The 26,408-nt window shown below is 48.2% G+C and overlaps 1 protein-coding gene across 4 annotated transcripts in view; it reads left to right on the forward strand.

Annotated features, from left to right (window-relative positions):
- Window positions 1-26,408, forward strand: part of LOC146811957 (uncharacterized) — a 1,438,216-nt gene that overhangs the window by 727,352 nt on the left and 684,456 nt on the right. For all 4 annotated transcript variants that reach the window (XM_085618932.1, XM_085618933.1, XM_085618934.1 and 1 more), the window contains 2 exons: window positions 11,868-11,909; window positions 12,068-12,181. In XM_085618932.1, the coding sequence (XP_085475058.1) occupies window positions 11,868-11,909; window positions 12,068-12,181 (156 nt within the window). The remainder of the gene's footprint in view (window positions 1-11,867; window positions 11,910-12,067; window positions 12,182-26,408) is intronic.

Raw genomic sequence — 26,408 nt, forward strand, 5'->3', positions numbered from 1 at the left:
CCCGGGAATGTTAGTTCAGGTCTTAACCACCCCCGCAGGTCACTCTTTGTGAAGGTCTCGGGTGGCCGATGCATTGGGTGGTGGCTGCGCATTAGCAGGTCAGGTGGCACCTCTTCTATTGGCTGGGACGTTGTCTCTGGGGTGCCTGTACCCGGGGAGCTGCCATTTTGGGGTCAGGCAACCCGGGAACATTAGTCCAGATCTTCACCTCCCCAACAGGCTGCTCTTTGAGAGTATAGCCGCCCATGGGGTTCCGGTGCATAAACCCGTGCCTCCCTCCTATCCTGCACTCACCGGTGTTGATTTCTTGCACTGGCCGTCATTGCGGGTCTGGTAATTATGTGCAGGCAGTGTCTCCCACTCCTTCGATCCTGGAGTCGGCCCCAGAGCCTCTCGAGGGTTTGTCTGTGCACTTCTCTACACGTGGGTACGGCGCCGACAGGTCTGTGTACTACTTTTCCTCACATGGGAGTGGCAGCATCTGGTCAGGGCGCTCTTCGGTCTTTCTTGGTGCCTGCCTCACCTCGGACTTCAGACTGCACCTTGCTTGTCTGTCTCTCGGTTGGCATAGCTCCGGGCCACCAGTGGAACCTAGATGTGTGAATGAACTGTGGACGGTGTAATTTGCTGGTCGTCACTCCGGGGCAGCTTCTTGTGTCATGGAGGCAACGAGGTGCAGATCCTCGAGCACTGCTGTTTCGAGCAGTGGACACACCGCTCGGTTCGTTACAGTCCCTTGGGTGTTTGCTTTGCCGTGTAATGATTTCTTCGGAATACGGACAAATATTACATGATTGGAAACAAAGAACAGATGCAATACGTATACATACAGTGAAAAGAAGCAGCATGTATACATGAAGGTAAAGTAACACTGATGTACTTACTTACCATGTGTGAGGTCTGACAGGCTGACCTTTACCCCTTCCCTTCCAGGGCCTGGGGATGACCTCTGAGGTTTGTTTTTACTTCCTGGATGAAGCGGCTGTTCTTGATGGTTTGGGACAGCGCCTTCCAGTGGATGGGGACAGGAATGGGTTAATGGCAAGAATCACGATCTATTACGGGGTGGGTAGCGTGATACCAGAAACGTCTGCTGGGCAGAGTTGGGTTCAGAAAGGGTTACACCAGGTGATCATGGAAGGAAGGTACTGTGATGCTAAGCCATGACTAGCTTTACATACAAGTGTTAGAATCATGTAATACAGGTAGAAAGAGGCGGGCGTGCGCCCAGGGAGGTCAAAGACTGTTCTCATGGCAAAGTTAGAACTTGTCTATTGGGGCAAAGAAATGACGAGGGAGACCCACAACATACTGAGAACAAGCCAGCTGCAAAGTGAACAAAACAGGGCAGGGTCTGCTCCACGAAGCTGGTCTTAATTTAAAAATGAAGACAAGCGGTACACGGTTGTGCTCCACGAAGCGGGTCTTAATTTAAAGCAAGCGCGCCTCTTCGCACCGTGTGCAGCCGTAACAGTGAGCGCACCTCCGGCCAGCATGAGTGTCCGGCCACCGATGGGGGAAGCAGCGTCGCTGCTGAGCAGTGTGCACCTGAAACAAAATAGTGCTCACCGCCTACATATTGAGGACCGTGTAACACTGCAAGTAAACGATCGAGTCTGGGTGGGCCGTTCAAAAAGGAGACAGGGCGGTAACAAAGAAGCCTCATTTTCAATCGGAGGCCAGTGTTTACCATAAACGATGACGCCAGCCAATAAGAATGATGGGCGGGGCTTAAACTCCACTTCTGAAATCTCCTCGATTATAAGATGCCTCGCAGAGCAAACAAAGCATGCACGCTGCAACTCTAGGTAAGACCTAATCACATAGACCACCGGAACCTCTACCTATCCCCTATTACATGGGCAATAATGGTGGTGTGGGATCAGACTAGCACCCGGCATAGCCTGACTGCATTCCCATCTCCCATGGCTCCATTACTAGATAACCTTGATTTCGCCCCGGATATGGGTGACGCAAGGTTTGCAAAGTGCCGACGCTCCAAGTGCTGCGCAATGGGTCATCTGTTTGATGAAGAAGGGGTTCTCCTATTTCACCAAATCAGAGTAGACTACGGCATCCCCGAGACAGAGTGCCTCCAGTATTTGCAGCTCCGACACTGGACGCTACACACGCAAAATAAGCCCAACATGCAGCGAGACCCCACCCAGTATAAAAAATGGCTTCTCAGCAAATCCTCAGGCAGGAAACGGACCTCAGAACTATATACCCTTTAGAACTCATGAAACAAACACATACACAACACCAGCCGAGACAGGTGGGAGAAAGACCTAGGCAGACCCCTGAGTTGCAAAGACTGGAAAGGAATACATCACAGCGCCAAACACAGGGCCAGTAATGCAGCACTTACCAAAACGCTGACAAAAATTGCAACATACTGGTACTACACCCCAGCGTGGATACACAAGGCTACCCTATAACGGAGCGCTGACTGTTGACGGGGTTGTAGTTCACAAGGAACATTAGTACAGATCCTATGGTACTGCCCATGGCTTCAGCAATATTGGACTCAGGTACTCGAGGAAATCGACACACACTTAAGCACCCAACTACCACAATTCCCTGGATACATACTCCTTGGCCTACCAAACCCACTAAAATACCCACTGAATACTAGAAGAGGACAGCTGATTGGGTTAGCCCTCGGAGCTGCCATGCAGATCATACTCACGCATTGGGGAACTCAGCAGACGTCCTCCCACACCGGCTGGCTCCATAGGTTATGGCACATATTAGGCATGGAAAAGATAACCCTTACCTTGGCTGGTCAGGGATCTGCATCCAGAGATTTATGGCATGCCTTCCTGTCCCTACTTTCACAAGAATTGTGTGAAGTTACATGCCCCAGATATCTCCGTCTCCTAAGCTTGCTAGTGACACCTTCACTGCCTACATCAGAGCAGCACTAAGCTCCAGCACCGACAGTGCAGAATTCATAGGGGTGGGATGGTTTTGGGACCATTTGCCATTTCGAAACTTGTATTACTGTGTTTACATCGCAAGGGGCCTTGCAGAGCCCAAGAAAGCGCAAGGTCTGTTGTTGGCGCTGTTTTTTGATATAACGAAAACTTTAATAAAAGATTTGAACCTAAAATAGCTCAATATGAGCATCCTGTCTTGCTATAAAATGTGGATTTTTCAAATATTTCTGTAGGAATGATCTAATGTTACTAAAGACTCAGAGGTTGAACATTATCCCACCACTTTAGATTTTTCATTATTTATTAAAGCTTACTCTCCCATTATCAGAATATTACTGATTTCTTTTTTTTCCAGTCCCTGAATCAACAATTCCACAAACTTCATGAACAATCAAAGGAATATGAAGAATGGTTGGCATTTATCCTGCTTATGGACATTTGTATTTTCTTCATTGTTCTTGTATGTTTAAAATGATGACCTGCCATCAAGAAAGAGGAGGGACAAGATGACGGAGAGATATATATAAGGAGGACTAATGATACAACTGTGACTGTAACACAGTAGTCTAGCACCTAAGCTGCTGGCTATTGTAGTCCTGTTAATATGTTTTAGTTTTAACAATGTAATGTTTAATAAAAACGTCTATTATTGAATTACATTATCATAACGCTGTGCGGGCGACGGCAGGGATGAGAAGAGGTCCGGATCAGTGAGAGGTGATGTCAGTGTCAGCTGCGGATCCTGAGGTAAGCTGCGAGTTGGGGTGGGGCGGGAGCCGGGACCTTAGCCTGTGCTGACCTGATCTGAGCCTGTGCCAGTAGGTTGAGACGACTGGTGGCTGAACGTCATCTGAATCAACGGCGGGAGAGGTGGTGAAATAGCAGTGATCGGGAGCGGTGAGTGAGTGGTGGTGAAGCGGTGAGGTGGCGGAACGAAGTGTAGCTAGGTAAAGACCTTGCTTAACCACCCTCCGCCGAGGGACCCGCAATTTCCCGGCCCGCTGTTACCCGCTATCTCCTCCACGGCAACCTTTCCCTGTAGAAAGCACCACAGCAAGGGCTGTAAGAGCCACTGAGCACAACAGAACCATTGGAGACGGGCAGCTTACCAGGCAGCTGCACCAGGGAGCTGCAAGTGCATTAACATTAGTACCTGCTGACTTATGAGCTTTAGCTTTAAACTGTTAGTGTGACCGCTGTTGGACCCACCTGGAATCTTGGCAATCTGCACTTTTGCGACGCCGAAGGGGGTCCGCTGCTCATTCCTCCATGGCTGCCGCTGCAACCACGAGCCTGTGAGTCAGGAGGTACTGGAACTACATCCCCCAACAGGCAATTGCGGCGCGCACGCAGTGCACCGCGTCATACGCGCCAGGAGGTGCTTAAGAGTGGGCTCCCGATGTGCGCGGGCGTGCTCAGGCCAAGGGCGGGCTCGTCCTTGCCCGTCAGAGCCCAGAGGAGGCCGGGACTGGACATCCCATCTAACGTCTGGATTAGGACATAAGGAGCCCCAACTTTAAGGTACAGGGTGTGTTTATTGTGCCTATTGCAAGACCCCTTAAACCTACGGAAGCTTCTTATTACGGGACTATGGGCAAAGGAAAAGAACTATGTGCACCCCCGGGTGGAGGAATTGCGGGGACTCTAGACGCCTTCCTTACCAGGGCTGAGTCTGTCCTGATTAAAGTAATACAGGCAACAGAAAGGCGCCTTTCGTTGGACACCTTTGTTATTCAGAAACGTTCCTCACTAGGAGGAATAAGTAGTGCCAAATCGCTTGTGTCCATCCAGATGGAGCCCCAGCATGCCGAAATTATAAGTGCGATGGGGGGCGGAACTAATCATATGCCTGAACAAAGTGGCCCAGGTGCCACAATTTTGGAGGAAACGATAGATTTTGACCCTGTTTTGAGGAGATGTGATGCCTTGCCATTATTACCACCGGAACCATCTTCATTACAATCAGTCAGCTCTGTGATAATCCAAGAAAATGTGATAACCCCCACACCATTGGTAATGGGTGATTCTGCGGGTAGCGAGATTACTACAAGATCTAAAAAATCACACAGGGATGGTTCCTCAAGGCTGCCCACTGCTATTAATAATGAGCCACCAGCCAAACGGAATAGGGGTGGTACTATACAAAAACGCAAAGCCAGGCTGAAGCAGTCAACCACTAAATCCGTGACAACCGGTCTCACGGTTACAGAAAAAGACCGAGGTTTGCTTCCTGCAATAAAGCTTAATGGTAACCCAAGCAATATAGTGGGCTCTGACAGTGACACTGACCAATGGAAAAGGCTAGAGACTTTGGTTACAGTTTTGCTGAATCCACTCCTAAGTAAATTAACAATAATCGAGGAGCGGCTGTCTTTGATAAAAAGCCCAGGGGCTTGCCATTGTAAATGTAACTGCAAAAATGTTGAACCCAGCCCTGCAGCTGTCTCTGTGAGTTCTGTGCCTCTAGCAGCTAAGGGACCCCAGTTAGTAGTACAACTTCCGGGGGCTGGCTTTTGGTGCTTCAGGTGTATCATCAACCCCCGGGATCAAGGGAGGTAATAATAGCATGAATGGAAGTCACAAACCAAACCCCGGGATGGAGCTCCCAGTCATCGCTGCAGCAGGTCTGGTTACGGACATTAGTCATTCTACGAAGAAGTTGGGTAAGAGTCGGGAGCCCCTCAGCAAGGTGTTGGTCGACAGCAACCCCATCCCGTGGGCCGGTCGTTACAGCTACCGGAGGCTTCCTCCCCACTTGTATTGATCTTGGGAAATGTTCCACCCATGAGGGAGGGGCAATTGGAGTCTACCAGACAGCTAATTAACAAATCCCTACACTGGCTAACACATCAAGTAAATCTAAGAGGGATTCGGGGGGACACATTGAGCCGCCAAATTATAATGGCTAGAAGAGTGGAATGGTTAGGACCAGCTCAAGAATCATTACAGGGCGATTGTGTGATCCTATATTTCAGTAATCGGGCTGCGCCACATTTTCTTATTGATCAACTGGGTTGGATCCCACGTGATAATTCTGAAATTAGAGCATTGCCTTATGCATTTTTTTTAAGCCACCGCACAGTCAGGGTAGTGGTAATGGTGGGTTAGGTGTGCCCATGGGGTGGAATGGACACAAATCTTGTCCTCTAGAAAACTTGGGTGGTATGGGAGTAAGCACAGAAAATAGATTTGCTCCCTTGAGTGGGTTGGACTGCTGTGACTGACTAAGGTCAGAACCTCACGTCAGCGTTCAAAAAAACAATGACTTAGCAGGGCACCAAACCTCATACCCAGATAAGGGGTGCATGACTAATCCAGTATATAACCAATCTAGCAACTTGGAATTGTCATTACCATCATGTCCCACAGTACTATCCTACATTTCCTGGAATATTGTGGGCCTGCAGTCTAAGGTGGAGTCACAAGACTGGCAGGACTTAATAGAGCAGTATGATATCTGCATATTCCAGGAGACGTGGTCAACCAAACCATTATATCGGTTGGGATTCTCAAATTTTTTCAAACCAGCTCTCCAGGGGCTGAAGGGTAGACCAGTGGAGGGACTAATTATTTGGGTAAAGCAGAATCTGGGTTTTACCACGAGTATAGTCCCTGTTGATAGTCCTGACATCTTGGCTATACGTTTACAGGCCAACTCAACCTTGGAAATATTGATTGTAAATATCTATGCAAGGGGTCTTACTGGGGGACAACAATCAAGTACAGTTGGCTGCCTAGAAGATGTTCTGGGTGGACTGGCAGGCAACCCCTATATAGTTATAGCTGGGGACTTCAACACCACCTTTGAACCCCTTGGTAGCGAGGATTCTAAACTGACCGAAGAAGAGGATGCATTATGGAGTATACCTAGTTTAGAGATGCCTCCCATTAAGAGATGGTCAGAAGCAGCCCTCCAATGTAAGGTGTTGTGTTTGGATGGGGGGCTTAGAGCAGTTAATGTCCGCTCATCCTCCGATAAACATGGAGCCGCCACATTTGATAATGGTGTGAGTACTAGTAGGATTGATTATATACTATTAAGCCTAGATTACTGGTCAGACCTTTGTGATATGGAGGTTTTGGAGAGAGTGGAAAGTGACCATAATCTACTATCTCTAAAAATGGAACTTAAGGGTATCCTACAACTACCAAACTCTTTGTAGCTACCTTCTACTTGTGAAGTTCAGCTCTGTAATAACATGAGGAGGGTAAAATGGGATAAGGTAGTTTCTAGTGAAACAATACTTATTGATATAAGGGCAGCAGTCTCAGAGACTCTTGATGAGATACGAGTAATTACAACACAGCCGGAGAGAAATGAGAGAATAAATAAGCCCCATGAGGGTCTGTTTAGTAAAATAAGCACCTTCTTCTTAAAACCGGCTAACAGTTCAACTAACCGGAAAAGTAAAGACATTAGTTGGTACAATAAGGATTGAAGGGCAGCCTATAAATCATTGGCGGCAGCCATTAATCTGAAGGATTATACTGCAGTTAGGCGTACCCGGCATGAATATAAATCAGCATTAAATAAAGCCAAAAAAGATTGGGATTAACAGAGGTGGGCAGACCTCTACCAGGCTAGTATAGAAAGTAATTCCCAGTCTTTTTGGCTTCAGGTAAAATGGGGAAGGGGGTGGGGGGCAGGCTCCAACGCCCCACAATTAGGTAGACCCGGAGAAGTGGGTTTCCCACTTTGCTACGCAATTTGCCTTGGAGACAGGAGGTGAACTCGAGGCTGCTTTTACCATCTCGTTTTCTGGTACAGCTTTAGAATTTGATATAGGGGAAGTCGATTTAGCTTTGAGTTCAGTTGCTAATGGCAAAGCACCCGGCCCCGATGGTGTACCGGCGGATCTGTTCAAGAGAGATAAAGCAATCTGGCAACAATATATTCTCCTGTTAGTGAATGTTATAGCGAGTGGGGCAGCTATCCCATATTCATGGAAGGGTGCAGAGATCCTGCCAATATACAAAAAAGGAGATCGCTCATGCCCAGGCAATTACAGACCTATCAGTCTCATAGATGCCATTCAAAAGATCATGGTCAGAATGGTACTAAGCAGATTGCGAGACTGGATCGATGATAATAAGATATTAACTCCATTACAGGCAGGATTTCGCTCCAACGTGAGCACAATAGACCAGGTATTTCGGTTTGTTTTGCTTTCTTGGCGTGTCGTTGTGTTGGCTGGTGGCACCATTTATGCAGCCGTTGTGGACTTAAAATTTGCCTTTGATCTGGTTTCGCGGAGTAAACTTTGGAGGGTATGCAAAGATTTGGGCATGCCGGCAGAATTGTTATTTGCTGTACAGCAATTACATACAGGAAAGTTTGCCCAAGTATGCTGGAGCACCCAGGGCAACAAAACTGGTCCATTCCCTGTATTGAAAGGAATGAGTCAAGGGTGCGTTCTGGCTCCGACCCTATTTTCATTGTTTATCAATGGTGTTGTAGATTATTTTGCTGCATTTTCAACTGATGCACCATCCCTTGCAGGTGTCAAAATCCCTATACTTATGTTTGCAGACGACACCCAGATTATTTCTAAAACCCAGAGTGGTCTGCAGATGGCCTTACTAAGATTCGAAGGGCCCGATTCACAGAACTAACTTAAGACAAAATCCTAAACTTACTACTTTTGGTATTCACAGAAGGCATTTAGTAGTAGTAAAGTTAGGATTTTGTCTCAAGTCTGTCTCAAGTCTGTCTCAAGTCAAACTTAAGACAAAATCCTAACTTTACTACTACTAAATGCCTTCTTTGAATACAAAAAGTAGTAAGTTTAGGATTTTGTCTTAAGTTAGTTCTGTGAATCGGGCCCGAAGATTTCTGTAAAGATCGAGGGTTGGAGATCAATGCAGATAAAACTAAGTTTATGGTCCTGCATAAGCATAGAGTAATTAAGGGCAGGGTGCTTCTTAATGGAGAACTGCTGGAGCAGACTGATGTTTTTAATTATTTGGGGATCACGTTGGGGAATAGACTTAATTGGAACTACCAGATAAACACCTTGGCCTTAAAGCATAGTCAATTAGCTGGTGCTTTGTTGAAGGAATTTAAGACCTCTCATACTCAACCCATGCATCCCCTACTTAAGATATATAACACCAAAGTGTTAGCCGCTGTCACCTATGTTGCGGAATTATGGGGTTTTAGTGATATAAAGCCACTAGTCTTAGCACAGAACAAATTCATGAGAAGTGTTATTGAACTGCCACGGAGCACACCTTTAAAACCAGTCTTCCACGACCTGGGTTGTGGTAGACTGGAAGAGGTTGCTAAGTTTCGTCCAATAGCGTACTGGAGGAGACTATGGATAACCCCTGAGCTGTCTCAATATGCAGCTTCTTTCAAAGATGTACGGGCCCTAGACACCTCATGTAAGATCAAGTGGCTGCAAACCTTGAAAACTACACTGGTCAGTATGGGTATGCGACACCTGTGGGATGAGCCAGAGACTCATCAATTTCCCCCCAAAAGAGAGATGAAAAGACTATACTGGTCTATGATGATAAATAATAATATCACTACCTCAGAGTCCACATCATTGACGGGCAAATATTTAGAGTTTAAGCCCCACCCACAAAATGAGCAGTATTGGAATGTCATCACCAAAACCAGGGATAGACGTTTATATTTTCAATTCCGGGTAGGCGCACTACCTCTAAATGTATTCACATGTAAGTGTCACAGTGATAATGATAGTCTGTGTAAGATGTGCCTGGAACATGACAAAAATTATACACACATTCTATTTGTCTGTCCGGCATATCAGGCTCACCGCAATAAATGGTTGCGTCCACTATGCAAAAACTTGGGCGTGAGGAGCAGTGCCATTTTGATGAGACTATTGCAGACTGACACTGGTGCCCAGTGTGTAGTAGCTGTTGCAAAGTTTTTAAGTTAAGCATGGTCAATACGGGAAAGAAAAATGGCAGAAACCGGTTTGAACACCCCAGTTTACGTAAATCAGAGTTTGTAAAGAAAAAAAGAAATAAAGAAACCAAAAGGAAAAAATGAGGTATCAATGGTTACGTGGGTACTGCACCAGAAAAGTTGTTGTTACCATGATACTAAATGGCATTCCCGGTTATATTGCAGCAACATCTTCCTTGTGATAAACATTATAGCCTTTCTTTAGTGTATCTACCACTAGTACTTCACAAAGTTATGAGCCCCCCCCCCAAAAAAAAAAGTACTTCCCTTTCTTCAAAACACCAATTGTATTGTAGACTCATTTATGTCCTTTTATCATAATTATGAACTTCAGATCAATTCGTTTTATTAATTACAATTTTTAATGTATGGATTTTAATGTATGGATTTTTTTTAACATGATTGATATCTTTTTTTATAAGCGCACATTGTATTTAGATTGTAGCATTTTATGGAAGGTTAATTGCTTTTTTTTATTGCACATTGCCTTTCATGATCTTAATTGATCGAAATAAAGATTGACTGACTGAATTACATTTCAAGAACAACAGCATAATACGGACTTCAGTGTCAATTAGCACTTTACAACATGAATATTTGGAAAATCCACATTCTGTTCAACATTCAATGTCACCAGCACATTCTGAATCCTGTAGTTCCGCATACTTTTATGGTAGTGGTATCTGTGAAGGATGTCAACAAATACTGAGTTGTTGGAGTAGTTCAATTAGTGAATCTGATAGTGCTGTGATTGTAAAATTGACTGTTCTTTTAGATTGTGAATATTTTGATAGATACTAATGTTATGTGAGTATTCAAAGTACTTATTCATTTGGGTTTATGGCGCAAATGCTTAGTTGGTCACCAGATATTATTATTACATCATCAAATTCTTTTAAGGCTCTGGCATCTGGACTTCGGAATTCTCTCCCTGTATCAATTAGAGGTATTCAGAATCATCTGGCCTTCCGGAGAGCCATAAAGACCTGGTTATTCCCGGCTTAACCTCTCGCCTTCTGTTTGTCATTTGCAACGCGTACCTGGGTAGCGCTGGGACGCTCCGTCGCTGGGGCAGCCCTGCACTGTACAAATCCTTAACACAACATTAACACAACACAATCAATTGCAATATTTGGCTCTGAGCATCTCAACATACGAAATCAAAAAATAAAACGTATAAACATAAAAAAAGATTTAATATTAGCTTAGAGAAGATTGAACTAGGTTGTGTGCATGGTGCAGAGGAATCATACATTATGAGAGCTCAGTAAATAGGTCAATAATATGGTATCAGTGTAAACCAAAAAAAGTTTTCGGAATGCCTAACTACTGTGATACTAGTCCAGGCAGCAGGTCAGGACAGATGTGCATTACGGGTACTTGGCAGACGTTTCAGGACTTGAAGTCCACAACATAATTGAAGGTAGCGATAGAGATACATAGTAAGTGCTATGTGAATTTGTGAATATTGGCATAGTGGCGCTTAGTGCAGTCGAGATAAAAGTACATATTGAGAGTCCCTGTTAATGTTTTACAATGGACAGTAAATATATGCTGAGGAAAAACATTGTTCTTATTTTCAACATCCTCTGTTCACTTTCCTGGTGTACTATGAGAGGCCATTTGACGCATATTGTTCGGTGAAGGGTTATTGGTTAATTTTTCCTTAACCCAGATATACTTGTCCCATTCCCTACTGGAGAATGTTAACAAAGTGCTTTGTTAAATATACTCCATAGCAGTGTAACTGTGCCACCTTGTAGCTGCATCACCTTTTGCTTGTCATGAAGTTTCCGTACGTCTGGATTTATTTATGTCTAGTTTCTTAAATTTTTCACCTGAGGTTGTTCCTCTGCTGCCATGCCCGGATCCCGCCCTAACAGTCAGAACTACCCACGTCCAGATGTACTATAAACCTGCCGAGGCTTGTCATATTTGTGCTGTGGTTAACGCGTCTCTATGCTTCTCTTTCTGTGCCTGTGTTCAAGGTGAAGGGTCCTACGTTCAACCCAACGATGACGAATCGGAAGGTAATGATGGAGTATGAGGTGGAGGAGGGGGTAGGGGGTAGGTCGGGGTGTGGGGTTGAATCTGATGGCTCATGAAGAAAGGGTGGAGGGTGATCAAGCAAGCTGTTTGATTTCTGAATAACTTTCTTGATGTCTCGTGTTTTTTCCACTGTGCACAGATGGAGATTGTTATGAGAACACAAACGAGGAAGTGAAACCGTGTCCGAAAGGCAGTAAATCTGATGGTACAGTCTTATTCAGGTTGAACAAAGAGCAAACGGTGGGCGTAGCGGGTGAGACTTTATACTCTATTAATAAAAAGATGAAGGGAAAATGTGTAGCCAGGGTGCTTTTAATTGTAATGCAAGTGAAGAAACTTGGTAGCAAAAGAAACACATAATTTGATAGCCACTCCAGTGGCATGTACCTGCTGCACTTATTATAGTCATGTTGTAACGACCCTGATGAAGGGAGAATGGCTGCCATCTTTTCTAGCCCCAGAAGTATATAAAAAATGTGTGAGCAACCTGATGAATCATTCTCTGTTACCCCCAGGAGACGCTGCTGTGAGTTCACCTCCAGGGTCTGATGTCGTGTCCAGTGACCGTCCCCTGCTATAGTAGCAATATTTTATAGTGTGCATTCTGTCACCAGCATGACCTTGAAACACCTTCAGCAATCAGGACTTTTTCCACTCATGTCTGGGTAACCATCACAGACTGAAGTCTGATTCAGCTTGTGATGTGTTAGGGGCGTTGTGTTCTTGTCATAGTCTCGGTTAGGTGGCTTTTTAAATATTCATTGGGCTGTGGGTGTATGCTTTTAGTGTTCAAGGGTTAAGGCCGGAGAGAGCTACCCACGTGCTTAGGCATTTTTTAGTTCAGTGGGTAGGCCCATTGCCTAGCTGAAGGAGATGTGTGTGTCCTACTGATGGTAAAAGCGGTAAACTATGATAAAAGACTGCATGGCAACCTGGGCCATGTTGGAGTTCTGCCCAAATAGTGCTGGTCGATGTCAGTGTATATCTGGGCATGGGCGTGGTCTGTGATTGTGAGTAAAGTGATAGAAAACCATATCACATATCTGTGCCTGTTTTGTTTGAGTACAATGTGGTCTGTTTCAAGCGTTCTTTTGAAAAGTCTTTGTGTTTGTTGCCACATGAGGGGTAAAGTCAGAAACTTTCCTAACACTCAATAATTAGAGAACCGTCAGGGAAGGGAGGACTTGTCCCTCTACCATTCGCATAATTCCTTTTTGTCTGCAGAGTCAAGGCTCCTTTAGCGTGGGAAGTGTTGCCATGACACAACCACGCTCACAATGCCTAATTTCAATCATGTTCATCTGCGGTGTGGAGCCGTGTAGTAAATATCAAGAGTCTGGATTAATTTAAGACTGGATTTATTCCAGGTAATGTTGTGTAGTTCCCACTAATCCGTAGGACCTGAGCATTTGTTGAACAACATAAACTTTGGGTGAGGTGCCTAGACTGATTCCGGGAACTCCCGCAATATATGTTGGCCTAGAGACCAGCTAGCTCACAATGCCACCATAAGCTCCCCTAATCTCAGAGAAATATACAGAATACACAGGGGTATGTTTTCAATATATTTATCAATCCAATGTTATTCTTGTATAGAAGACATGTGCTGCGATAATCATTAGACAGAAGCAGATGAAAGTGATTACGGGCACCAAAAGAGTAAATAATGGGTACAGTTCTACCACGGTGCTAAAACAGTGTATATATACAGGCATATAAACAAGGCAGTAATCGGGCATACTCCTACTATTCAAACCCTACTCTAGAGTTTATGTAGGTGTAGAGCCAAGAATGTCCCCTAGGGACGATCCAACCCCATTACCTTGCGGGAGAGAATGAAGGACCTCGCCTTGGTCACAAACCGGACACTCCTCACGGAGGTGTCAGACTGCTGCCTGGTGAATTCTCAGCATGCAGGGACCCTCGGTGTCAGCTGAAGTGCCTCTTCTGCTAATCTATCAGGATGCTCATTATTCATAATAGAAAGCAGCCTTGCGATGTTCGTTGTGGATTAGCGATGTTATGGATATGTAGATAGCTCTGTCGCCCCGTGGGCAAGGATAGAACAACATTTGTACATAGTGCGTAAAGAGGCCTTGCACATGATGCTCGAGGCATTGTGATAATGTTGTATAAACAAAGTAGTTTCAGAGAAACAAATCCAACACTGTGGTATGTAAATATGTGCAAATGTTCACGGCAGAAAAGTTATTGTGAAAAAGAGGACAATGTAAGAAATGAGCAGCATCGCTACATGGGCCTAACACGGGAACATAACACCCACTCCTCATACTAAGGATCAATATATAAAAGCCACATCCAACAGGCTAAAATGAAAACAAAATTAAAAAAGGTAAAAACTACTCTTCAAATCATTTAAAATAAAGCTTCCCTTTAAAATATTCATATCAAAAGCCTCAAAGTCATTACACCATTTGAAATACCAAGCACTCAAAAAGCTATGGTGCCTAGAAAAACCAAAAGCTGTTTTAATTCATTTTGTTTAAAAAACAGGTCAAATTATTACCACACAGAAAAAGCCAATTGTTTATGTATTCCGGGTGGTAGATGCAACATCGATGCTGCCCACAACCGCAAACACTGTCCCAGATGCGCACCTTGAAGCAGGTTTATGGAGCAAAGGTGATTCCATCCAATTCCCACAGCCGCCGCTGAGGGAGGGACTACATCCTGTAAGTGTATTGTTGAGCCGGTGTGCGTTTCACAAGGAACCAAAACAAATCCAGGGTGGCTCGAAGAATTCATTCATCAGCAATGCAATACACTGGGGACAATAATACCCATGGGCCTTTAAGGGGTCCATTATTACCTCAATGTCCACTGGTGCAACTGATTGTGATCCTAGGCATAGATCCAAAATGCATTAGTGACAAAAAAGCAGGCAGTGGAATACATGTTGTATACAGTGAAACCAAACAGGCCTGAAGGACAAGAACCAATGCTCATTTAGTTCTCAAAGCCGAGGTGTGCTGAAGCAGTGTACCATGCGCTCACGGCATTGCAGCACAACCAGTGCTGTTTCCATTACGGGTCAAACTGGGACGGCCATTGCGGAGCAAAAAAATTTAAATCAGGATTCCCACCACAAGCAGCAGGACAAGTGAGAGCCCTCCAAAAATGCTTCCCAACACGAAATGTATAAAAAATGATATAATTCCAAAAATAGTCTGAAAGGTGCTAACCAGTCCAGAACCGATACATTTTAAAAAGTGCACTATTCCCTTCATATCAGACATTTTAAAGATACTGTGAACCAGCTTCCCAAACTGCACTGGGAAGTTAGAGCGGAGTACTGTCTGTATCTCACACGAGGACCTTGCAACCTGGAGATGAAGCATCTCTGTGGCGGAAGTTAAGGCCACATCTTTTTCAAAAAGCATGGCTTTAAGTTTGCTCAGACAATCAAAGTGTATGTTGGAAACATTTATCGAAGGTCATAGCATTGCCTCCCTAAGTGTGGGGTCAGGTGGAAACAATACTTTTGTGCTACAAATGACTATGGAATTAACCGTCACCTGATAAGCGATGCTCAGTTCCATTACACAGCAACCTTGATCATTCAGCATCATGTAGCTCCCATTTGAGAGCAGCTTGAAAACCGGATGAATTCCAGCAGCCTTTAAAACTAGGGACCCTCTTAAAGCATGCACATAACCTTCCCTTAGCGCTTCATATCTGCCTACCTGCTGGTATTAGAGACAATATTGGATTTGGAAAGTCGTAACGGGTAGGGTGATGTATCCATTGATTATTCAGTCTGTGGATGGTGTGTCAGCCACGGTGAAAGGTAATTGGTTTAATTTTTCAGTGTGCAACATGGTATACCTTGCATCTCTGTGTGCCATCACAATCTGTCTCTCCGTTAGATCATATACAGAAAACAGACTTTTACTATTGATGTAACGCCATGGCACCTGTCCAGAACGTAATGTTTGCAACATACAGCTCAGTATTACAATGGACTAATTGTAACTGTCCATGCTGTAAAATACCAAAGAACATCCGAAGACTGACAATATTAATGGGTAGGCCCTCAGTTTCCCAAATTACAATTATAAACTCAGAGCGGTGACCCTATATGATGCAGGAATTTATTGATGTATCCCAAGCAAGTGAGCAGATGGCACCCAAGGTAAATTAGTGCCCATGCCATATTTGCTTGGATGTTTATCTTGTTTCAAGGTATGTATGAATATGTATATTTATATATACATATATATTACGGGGTCCTCACCCACAGGTACCACCTGTGGCTTGCTTCGTCATTGGATCCTTACTCATGCACCTAGTGTGTATGAGTGGTCTTGACGCATTGTAAGCAGAGCTCTTATGCCTCTAAATCGTCTATTGATTGTTTTTATTCTGTAGGGACTAGAGCAAGAATAAAAACAGTCAGATGTCATTTGGATGCAGTGTTCCAGGACATCTACAGGGTTAGCATGTTTCAGACAAATTTCTTCCAACTTAGGTTAGGGTCAGTCAGCTTTCCTCAAGACCAGATATAAAATTGCATTTGTCGGTTAAGTATCATCATTTAGTGCAAATTGATTATAAAACATGCATGCAAAATACCGTCCATACTCATACGACCTTTGGGGCCGTCGGGATGATTAAGCAGATTAAGAAAGCTATTGTCCAGAGGCACAAGGTACTGGGCTAACCAGCGATCAAACCGTGAGTCCCAGGGTTTCGGAGACAGCCGCCCTGGCCACTGCACCATACCTCTACATTAGGCATCTTGTTGGGAGTACAACATCCCTTGAATGTGCAGGGAAACATGCTACACACAGGAGATAACCTTTAAACATTGTGTTCGAGGCATATGAGCTATAGATTGTATACTTTAGCATGGATCACCATCTGGTGTTGGGCTCGGATGTTTGCACTTTGTTTTTGTCGAAGAAGTATTTGTAGTCACAAGATAGGTGACTCCTCCTTATGGTGATAGCACGCATGGGCATCGACTCCATCTTTAGATTGTTTTTTTCCGCCATCAGGTTCGGATGTAAACTGCTGCGCTCCGGGTCGGTGTCGTATTTGATTCCCCTTCAACACGCAATCCTTCACCGCTCGACGGTATTGTTTTTTGATTGTGCTCCTCGACGCGCATCCAACAAATCTCTCGACATCGTTGATTCCGGTCGTCGGCGCGGGCCATTGAGCCTATCTGCGCCAACAGGCCCTACAGCTAATGGAAAGAACTCCATTAAAAAAATGCTCCCTGTGTGGTGCTAAATTGCCACACACGGATCTCCACGAGGTCTGTAACCTTTGCCTCTCTCCAGAACACGAGGATAAAGATTGCCCGGCGTGCGCTTCCTTCAGATCTAAGAAAACCATACGAGATTGCCAGGCTCGACATCACATAATATCTCGATCCACTACCTCGGTCTCAGACGACATCTTCGATACAGGCGCCAATGCTCCTGAGGAAAAAGAACCAGACAATAAAGACATCAGCATCTCCGAGGCTGACGAATCAGAGGCCGAAGATCAGACGGTTACTCTAGGTCAACGAATTGTGAGTACAGACATCCAAACTCCTACCCCTTCTCAAAAACATAAGGCTCCGGTAACACCTTCGCCTTCCGGCTCAGGTCGACGCCGTGACAATCCTTCAGGCGCCCTGCCCTCAGGCCCAGCTCCGAAGTTCACAGACAAGCCTTCGGGATCAAGCCAGCCACGCATCGGTACCGAAATACCATCCCTGGTACCGAAATCTAAATGTTCGGCACCGAAACACCATCAGTATAAATGCTCGGAGCCGAAATCTGACCATAAATCTTTGGAGCCGAGAAAGAACAAATCTTCGGAATCGAAAAAAAGACAATAATAATAATAATAATCCTCATTTGTAAAGCGCGAACAATCACCCGTAAGGGTCTCTAGGCGTCCGTCGGGAAGATTAAGCAAGCTATTGCCCAGAGTCACATGGTGCTGGGCTAATCTGCAGCCGGCGCCGGGGATCGAACCGTGATCCTCAGATTCCGGAGTCAATCGCCCTGGCCGCGGCACCACACCTCTTCCCTCGAAGCCGAAAAAAGACCATAAATCTTCAGCGCCATTCGGAGGAGCCTAGCGCGCAACCAAGATGGCCGCGTAGGTGCGAGGCTCCCGAGGACCTCCGCGACCTCCTGCATAAATCCTGACCATATCCTGTCCTAGACGAGGGGACTGTGTTCGTGAGACCGAGCTGAGGTGCCACCCGTTTTCCGTTTCCAAATCGGACCTCGGACACCGGCGGGAGCATCGATTGAGGTTTGCGGCCTTCTCCACGCCGGCCCCCCGGATTGGAGTTGTGGGGCGATCCGGAGACAAAGTGAACAACAGCGGCGGGCGAGGCTGGGCGATTCGCGTACCCCGCACTTTCACTTTCGCTTTCGCGCCCTCCTTGCTGCCAAGCGCGGTAGGGTCGCGAGGCGGCGTGCGGTGATGTGGCTTCATCGGGGTGCCCTGCCGGCCCGCCAGCTGTGATCCGCCCTTCGGAGCCGTGGTCGCCCTCCCCCGGAGCCCGTGAGCTGGTTTGTCAGCCCCTTTCATGGAGATTGGCACGATTTGGGGACTGGAGCCATGTCCACGAAACAAGATGGCGACCGGGCAAAGGTGAAATCGACCCGCCGTGGCGCAGCCCCTCAGTCTAACAGCATGGACCGCTACACCCTCCAGAAGGGATCTCCAGAGGCGCCGCGTAGGTCCCCTGTTGGCCCGACTGATGCTCCTGCTCTGCCCGCGGATCTGACCCTCCGGGACGTCATGGGCGCCATCGCCGAGATGAAGGCCTCAGTGGACCAGCGCTTTGACACTCTGGCGCAAAAGATTGACTCGGTCCTCGTGGATGTGGGCCTGGTGAGGGCCGATCTGTCCAAGACGAATGACCGGGTCGACTCTTTGGCCCACACCACCTCGGGCCTCACAACGGACGTGGCGGCCCTCCAAAAGGAGGTGCGCCGACTGGGCCAGGCGAGCGCCCTGATGGATCGTCGACTGGAAGATTCCGAGGGTCGGGCCCGGAGGAACAATGTTCGCATTGTCGGGGTGCCGGAGGGACGCGAGGAGGAGGCGGCGGATCTGTTTGTGGAGGACCTGATCCTCACCCGTCTCCAGCCCCGGGGGCTGAGTAAACTCTTCGCAGTGGAACGTGCCCACAGGGTCCCCGGTGGGAGACCTAAGATCGGAGCCCCTCCGAGGCCTCTCATTGCCCGAATCTTCAACTTTCGGGACAGAGACGCTATCCTGCAGACTTCTAGGCAACAAGGACCGGTCAGACTCGACAATATGGACGTAAACTTCTATCCTGATTTTACTCCGGCGGTCCAGAAGCAGAGACTGAGTTTTCTCGGAGTCAAACGTCGCCTACGGGACCTGAACCTCAAGTATGCGATGCTTTTTCCAGCGAAGTTGAGGGTAGAGGTGGATGGCCGCACGCACTTTTTTGATCGTCCCGAGGCGGCCGGGGACTGGTTGGACACTTTGCCCGGGGATCGGGGCCGGGGGGGTGGGGGGGCGCGGTTGGTGGGGAGGGCTTGCCGGATCAGGACTGAGGGACTAATAGTAGGCCTTGCTCTGGATAACATTATTGTCATCATTGACTGATTGTGTAAGTTCCCCTCCCGTGGAGGTCGTACGGGGTCTCTTGGGGGCTTTCCCTCCTCCTCTGGGGGACTAGTTAGTGTTTTCATCTATGGGGCGACAGGCACACTGCACTTTGGGGGGGCTGTTTGGGCTCATGCAGGGGTGCAGGGAGGAGGGAGTTCTGTTGGGACGGGTGGGTTGGGGTGGGGTGTTGTTCGTTTTTACCGCAAGGCAAACCCTTTACTGTATTGGTGTTTTTGAGGTGCTCTCGGGGGGACGAATGATGGCTTCTGTATGTGATGGAGGGTAGGGACTTGACTTTGTTGTCTTGGAACGTTAATGGACTGGGGGATAGGATTAAGCGAGGTGTGGTCCTGCAGTATCTGAAACGAATTTCGCCAGATGTGGTCTTTCTGCAGGAGACACACCTTATTGGTAATTCCTTTTGTGCCATGAATCGGCGTGGCTATCGTTTGGTGGCCCACTCGGGCTTCACGTCTGGCTCGCGGGGGGTGGGCATCATGGTTAAGAACTCGCTCCCGCTGGAAATAGATGAGGTGCGCCATGATGAGAGGGGACGCTACACTGGCTTGGTGGGGAGAATGGAGGGCAAAGTGGTTGTCTTTGTTTCAGTGTATGTCCCACCGGGGCTACAGTCTACCACTTTTGCGGACCTGGGGCGCCTCCTCCTTGACCTTCCGGGGGGGCTTCTGGTGGTTGGGGGGGATTTCAATGCGGTGGTTTCTGGGACTATGGATCGTCACCCCCCTAGGGACCTCCCCCGGGCGCAGGCGTGGCTGTCCGGCCTCTTAGATACATTGGGATTGGTGGACTGCTTGCGCTTAAAACATCCCACGCAGCTGCAATACACCTTCCATTCGGGTGCCCATGGTAGCCTCTCGCGGCTTGATTATATCCTTGTCCCTGCGGCCTATGCTGGGAGGGTGGGAGAGGTGCGCCATCTGGCGCGGGGTATTTCAGATCACTCCCCGCTCCTGTTGCACTTTGGTGTCCTCCCGAGGGGGGCGGGCAGGGTAGCTCCAATCAATGCCTGGTACCTGCGCGACCCCACCATTCGTGCTGACCTGATTAAATCCTTGCAGCGGTATTTTGAGGAGAATGTGGGGTCTGTCCCTTCGGCTATCTCCCTTTGGGAGGCCTTTAAGACAGTTATTAGGGGGGAGGCCCTCTCCTTCATATCCCATGCCCGGAGGCGCGAGCAGGAGGAGGTGACCCGAGTGGAGGCCGAAATTACTGAATTAGAGGGTGATTTGGGGAGTGGGGTGACGGATGCTGCACTGCATGTTCTACACCTTAAGCAAGCGGCCTATAGGGCCCTCGTCACGGAGGCAGCCAGGGGCCTCAGTAGAGAGCAACAGGGGCGACTGTATGATGTGGGTGATAAGGCTGGTAAATTGATTGCGTGGTTGGATAAAAAGGAGAGAGCGAGTCGTGTGGTCCCGCTGATTGAGAGGATGGATGGTGTACGTGTCACTGAGCCAGAAGCCATTGTCTCTTGCTTCGCGGATTATTTCCGCGAGGTGTATTCCCCGGTCTCTCCCTGCTCGGAGGCGGATTCCCATGCCCTGCTTCGAGATATCGCGCTGCCCTCCCTTTCGGTGGAGGACAGGGAGTCGTTGGATGCTGCTCCTACCTCGGACGAAATTGCCCTCGCTATACGCTCGGTCGCATCTGGCAAGGCCATGGGCCCGAACGGCATCCCTATCGAGTTGTATAAGCTGCGACCGGACGTACTGGCACCCCACCTCCGCGCGATGTACCTGGCGGCCCACTCGCGGGGCTCCCTCCCGCCGGACCAACGTCTGGCTACAATCGTGGTGATCCACAAGGAGGGGAAACCCCGAGACCGGGTTACCTCCTATCGGCCTATCTCGCTCTTGAATGCGGAGCCCAAAATCCTTGCCAAGGTGCTCGCCAACCGGCTGGTCAGCGTGGTAGGCGATTTGGTCCACCAAGACCAGTCTGGCTTTATCCCCCATCGCAACACGGCCCTCAATCTGCGGCGCTTGCACGGGGTGCTCGCGCGTGTTCCGTTTGTGCGGGAGCCGGCCATCTTGGCGTCCTTAGACGCCACCATGGCGTTTGACACGCTCGAATGGCCATACATTTGGGCGATGCTGGCGAAATTTGGATTTGGACCGGGATTCATCAGCTGGGTCAAATTGTTGTACTCTGGCCCGTTAGCGCAGGTGGTAGTGAATGGGCGAGTCTCGGCCCCATTCGCGCTGGGACGGGGCACGCGACAGGGTTGCCCCTTGTCGCCGCTCCTGTTTGCATTGGCCTTGGAACCCCTGGCGGAGTGGCTGCGGTGGCACCCTTCCATCCGTGGTCTCCGTTGGACCCCCGAGTATGAGGACCGCGTGTCCCTCTACGCTGACGATATCCTTTTGTACCTAGCCTCCCCGCGCAAATCACTGATTGTCCTGGTTGATGTCCTGCGCTCCTTTGGCCGTAACTCAGGCCTTGTCATCAACTGGGCTAAATCATGTGTCTATGTGCTTTCCGGGGAGGCTCCCGTCCTCCCGCGGGGATGTCCGATCCAGATTGCCTCGCAGGGGTTTCGGTACCTGGGTGTCTTTATCACGCTGGACCCGGAGGCCCGCTACGAGCGAAACTTGCTTCCCCCCCCTCCAGCGCTTGAAGGAGGACGTCGCGCGCTGGCGGCGCCTGCCGCTTTCGCCACTCGGCCGGGCGGCATTGTTTAAGATGATGTCGTTGCCGCGCTTCCTGTACGCTCTCCAGAACACTATGGACCTAGTCCCGGCGCGCTACTTCCGTGAGGTGGAGAGTCTACAGCGCCGCCTGCTCTGGGACGGGAGGCCGCGTATAGCCCTGGCGAAGTTGACGCTCCCGTGGTATGACGGGGGGATTGCCCTCCCGGACATTAAGCGGTATTACTGGGCCTCCCAGCTAGCTGCAATTAATCACGGCCTCTATGGGCCCGCCTTGAACCCGGCATTTGAAATGGACAAGATGCTCCTGCCCGGTGGCGACTACAATCGAGCGCTCTACTCTGGCGCGCCGGATCCCCGCTTGACGGGGCCCACGCGTGTCATGGTGCGGGTGTGGCACGCGGCCAATGCAGCTATGGGGTGGAAGGACCGTTTGACCCGGGCGTCGCCGTTGTATGCGCCTCAGCGGTTGGGCTCCCTGTGGACCTCGAAGGGCTTCGAGAAGTGGGACACGATCGGCATCAGTAAAGTGGGGGACCTCTGGACGAGAGGGGGATTTAAAACATTCGAGACGCTGCAGACGGAGTTTCAGCTGCAGGGCAGTGAATACTTTCGGTACTTGCAGGTCCGTCATGCGCTGAGCTCCGTCTTCCCAGACGTCGCCTCCATCCCGGAGTCTTCCCCCCTGGAGGATAGAGTGCTGGATGGGATGGTCACGTTCCGGATAGCACGATCTCCCTCATTTACAAAAAACTGATTAATGACCGCTCGGGCCTGCTGACCGGCCTCCGCGAGGCTTGGGTTGCCGACGGGCTGGAGTTGGGCGACGAGGACTGGATTTCCGCTGTGGCCTCTCCTAAGGAGGTGGCCATACCGGCTCGCCTTCGTTTCGTCCAGCTTAAGATACTCCACCGGGTTTACATGACGGGGCCAAGGCTTCTGCGTATGGGTTATGCTGAGGATGGGTTGTGTAAGCGTGGGTGTGGTGCTTTGGCGACTTTTTTGCATATTTTGTGGGAATGCCCGAAGGTGGAGCGATTCTGGCGTGGTGTGCATGAGGTCCTGCGTCTGGTTACGCATGTCGCGCTGTTGCCTGAAGCGAGGAGATGCTTGCTGAATGTGTGGGAACCAACTGATTACTCGGTTCCGCAGACGCGATGGGTGACTCTGGGATATATGATAGCTAAGCGTGACATCGCTCAACTGTGGGGATCCCAGCGGCCCCCGGCGGTGTCGGCCTGGAAAGAACATATGGATTGGTGCATGTTCCGAGAAAAGGTGGTGTATGTGGCGAGGGGCAAGCCTCGGGCGTGGGTGAAAATATGGGGCCCCTGGAACGCCTACCGCGGGGGTATCTGCGAGCCACCGTTGCTGCCTGCTGCCTCACCGGCTCCGTCCCCCTAGTTGACCCCCTCCCCCAGCCCCGGGCACAGAGTTCCCCCAGTCCTGGACTTGTTTCCCTTCCCCCTCTTTAGATTTCCGTGGATGGTTGGGGTCCCTCATTTGAGGAGCACGTGTGGTTACCTTTGATTGCGGGTTGCCTTGCGGGTGTGGTTTTTCTATGTTGTTGTGTTTGTATACAATGAAACCGTATTGTGGGCTTAGAGTCATGTGGCCCACGTCGTTGATGCCTCCTGATTTACTTCTCTGCAACGCCAAGTGCCCTTTTGTAAGTTTGTCAGGTGCTCCTGTCACTCTAGCGGTCGGCCGGAAGGTTGTAGGCCCATACTTGTATATACTTGAGATTGCAATAAACGGTTTCAAAAATAAATAAATAAATAAATAAATAAATCTTCAGCGCCGAAAAAGTCCTCGGACTCTACAGCTCCTCCAAAGCATAGGGACAGCAAGACCCCTCCGAAAGCTTCGGAGTCGAAACCAAAACAACCAAAATCATCGGCGCTGAGCAAGGATACTGGATTAAAAGACCTATTTCTACCAGATCCAATGGATCCTAAACAAAAAACCCTTCCCATTGACCCCAACACTGGTCATATCAAAACAATTCCATCTAAAAAGAGACTTTTGGACTCCTCAGATGACCCCAAGGTACCCTTAAAAAAGAGAGACCTGGAATCTTCTCCATCCAGACCCCTCTCTCCTCCAAATATTCCTACAACACCACTTTCTCCAGCACACTCTCCAATGCTTCCATATTTACCTACACCACAAGATGATGATGATGATCACCTTGGGCGTGGGGGTAGAAATGAAAACCCACAAGAGGATAATGATGATGACTCTACTCTCCCACCACCTGACCCTTGGGAGGATTATGATAATCCACCAGATGTCCCCGATCCAGACTCCTACCCATGTAGCCCATCCCCCCCACACGACAACATAGGTTTTGCACAGCTCATAAATAGAGCTGCACAATATCATGGGGTGGAATTACACTCAGACCCACTGGAGGAAGATTTTTTATTTGAGACTTTCACACAGTCACAAAAATCAACAAGCATTCTACCTATGTTAAAAGGTATCATCAAGCATGCACTTGACGTTTTTAAATATAAACCAGCTCCCAACGATCCAGCTTATATTAAAGCACGGCTCCCTCTAGATTCCTTGGTTGAGACAAATGCACGCAAAAGAGCAAATTCCCAAACATCAGGAGATGCCCCACCACCAGATAAGGAGTCTAAATTACTAGACGCATCTGGTAAAAGCATTGCCTCACAAGCAGCGAATCACTGGCGCATTGGCAATACCCAAGCTTTACTGACCAGGTATGATAGGGCTCATTATGATGAGCTTAAAAAGCTCATACAACATCTTCCCGATCAGTGTAAGTCTAAGGCTAACAAACTCATACAAGAGGGAAAGTTAATTACGAACACTTCTATAAACTGTGCCCTTGATGCAGCCGACACAGCGTCTTATGCGGTTAACACAAGCGTTTTACTATGCAGACACGCATGGCTACGCATATCTGGGTTTACACAGGATGTGCAGTCTACAATTATTAATCAACCCTTTAATCAAGAACACCTATTTGGACCCACTGTAGACACATCTTTGGAAAAAATTAAAAAGGACTCAAACTGCTAAGTCCATGGGAGCCCTACAGGCAAGAACCACTAGAGGTTCATTTTGTCTCTCCTTTTATAGGGGCGCCTCTAAAACTATTGGGACGGACAACACCTCATCCTCCTACAAAAACACAATACTCAATCCTTCCCTAATAGAGCATATTTCAGAGGAGGTTATAGAGGGAACAAAAACAAAGGTAGAGGCCTCGATAATAACACCCGCACCTCTCCTACTACAAAACAGTGACTTCCCTCCACTTTCCCCCGAACATTCCACTCCAGTCAGGGGTAGACTATCATAGTTCCTACCTGACTGGAATTCCATCACCACAGACAAGTGGGTAAGACAAAGTATCCAGTATGGTTACTGCCTGGAACTCACTTCAACTCCCCCATTCATACCCCCCAAACAACGTCCAATGTCCCCAGAACATCTGACACTGTTAAAACAAGAGGTTCTGTCCTTATTACAAAAACACGCAATAGAACCGGTTACCTTACCTCATCAAGGAACAGGGGTCTACTCCCTTTACTTTCTAATTCCAAAGAAGGACGGTACTCTCAGGCCAATACTAGACCTCCGGCCGTTAAATCTCTACATACAGTTGGACCGCTTCCACATGATTACTCTCCAACAGGTCGTCCCACTTCTCCAACAGGGCGATTTCCTTGCCACTCTAGATCTTAAGGACGCCTACTTTCATATTCCCATTCACCCAGCTCACAGAAAATATATATGGTCTGTAGTGGACGGTCAGCACTATCAATTCAAAGTCCTCCCATTCGGAATAACTACAGCGCCCGAGTCTCCACAAAATGTCTTGCGGTAGTCGCAGCTCATTTGCGGAGTGTAGGAGAGTAGGATCTGCACTTATGTTGCCCCCACTTTTTTTCTGATGTTAACACTGGTTTCTGGCTATAGTCTGGCTGGGTCGCTGCTAATCAGGGCCCCAGTCTCTCTGTTCTCTCTAAACAACTTGGAGTGCATATTAGATGGACTAGTGATTGGATACTGTGGTACCTTATAAGCCCCTAGTATATGGTACCTTAGGTACCAAGGGCATAGGTACTTCACAGGCCTACCAGGGGCTGAAGCATGTATTATGCCACCCCTGGGAAGCAGACTAAATCTGACACCACAGGCCTGCTACTGCAGCCT

Source organism: Triturus cristatus, chromosome 7, assembly GCF_964204655.1.
Source record: "Triturus cristatus chromosome 7, aTriCri1.1, whole genome shotgun sequence".
NCBI lineage: Eukaryota > Metazoa > Chordata > Amphibia > Caudata > Salamandridae > Triturus > Triturus cristatus.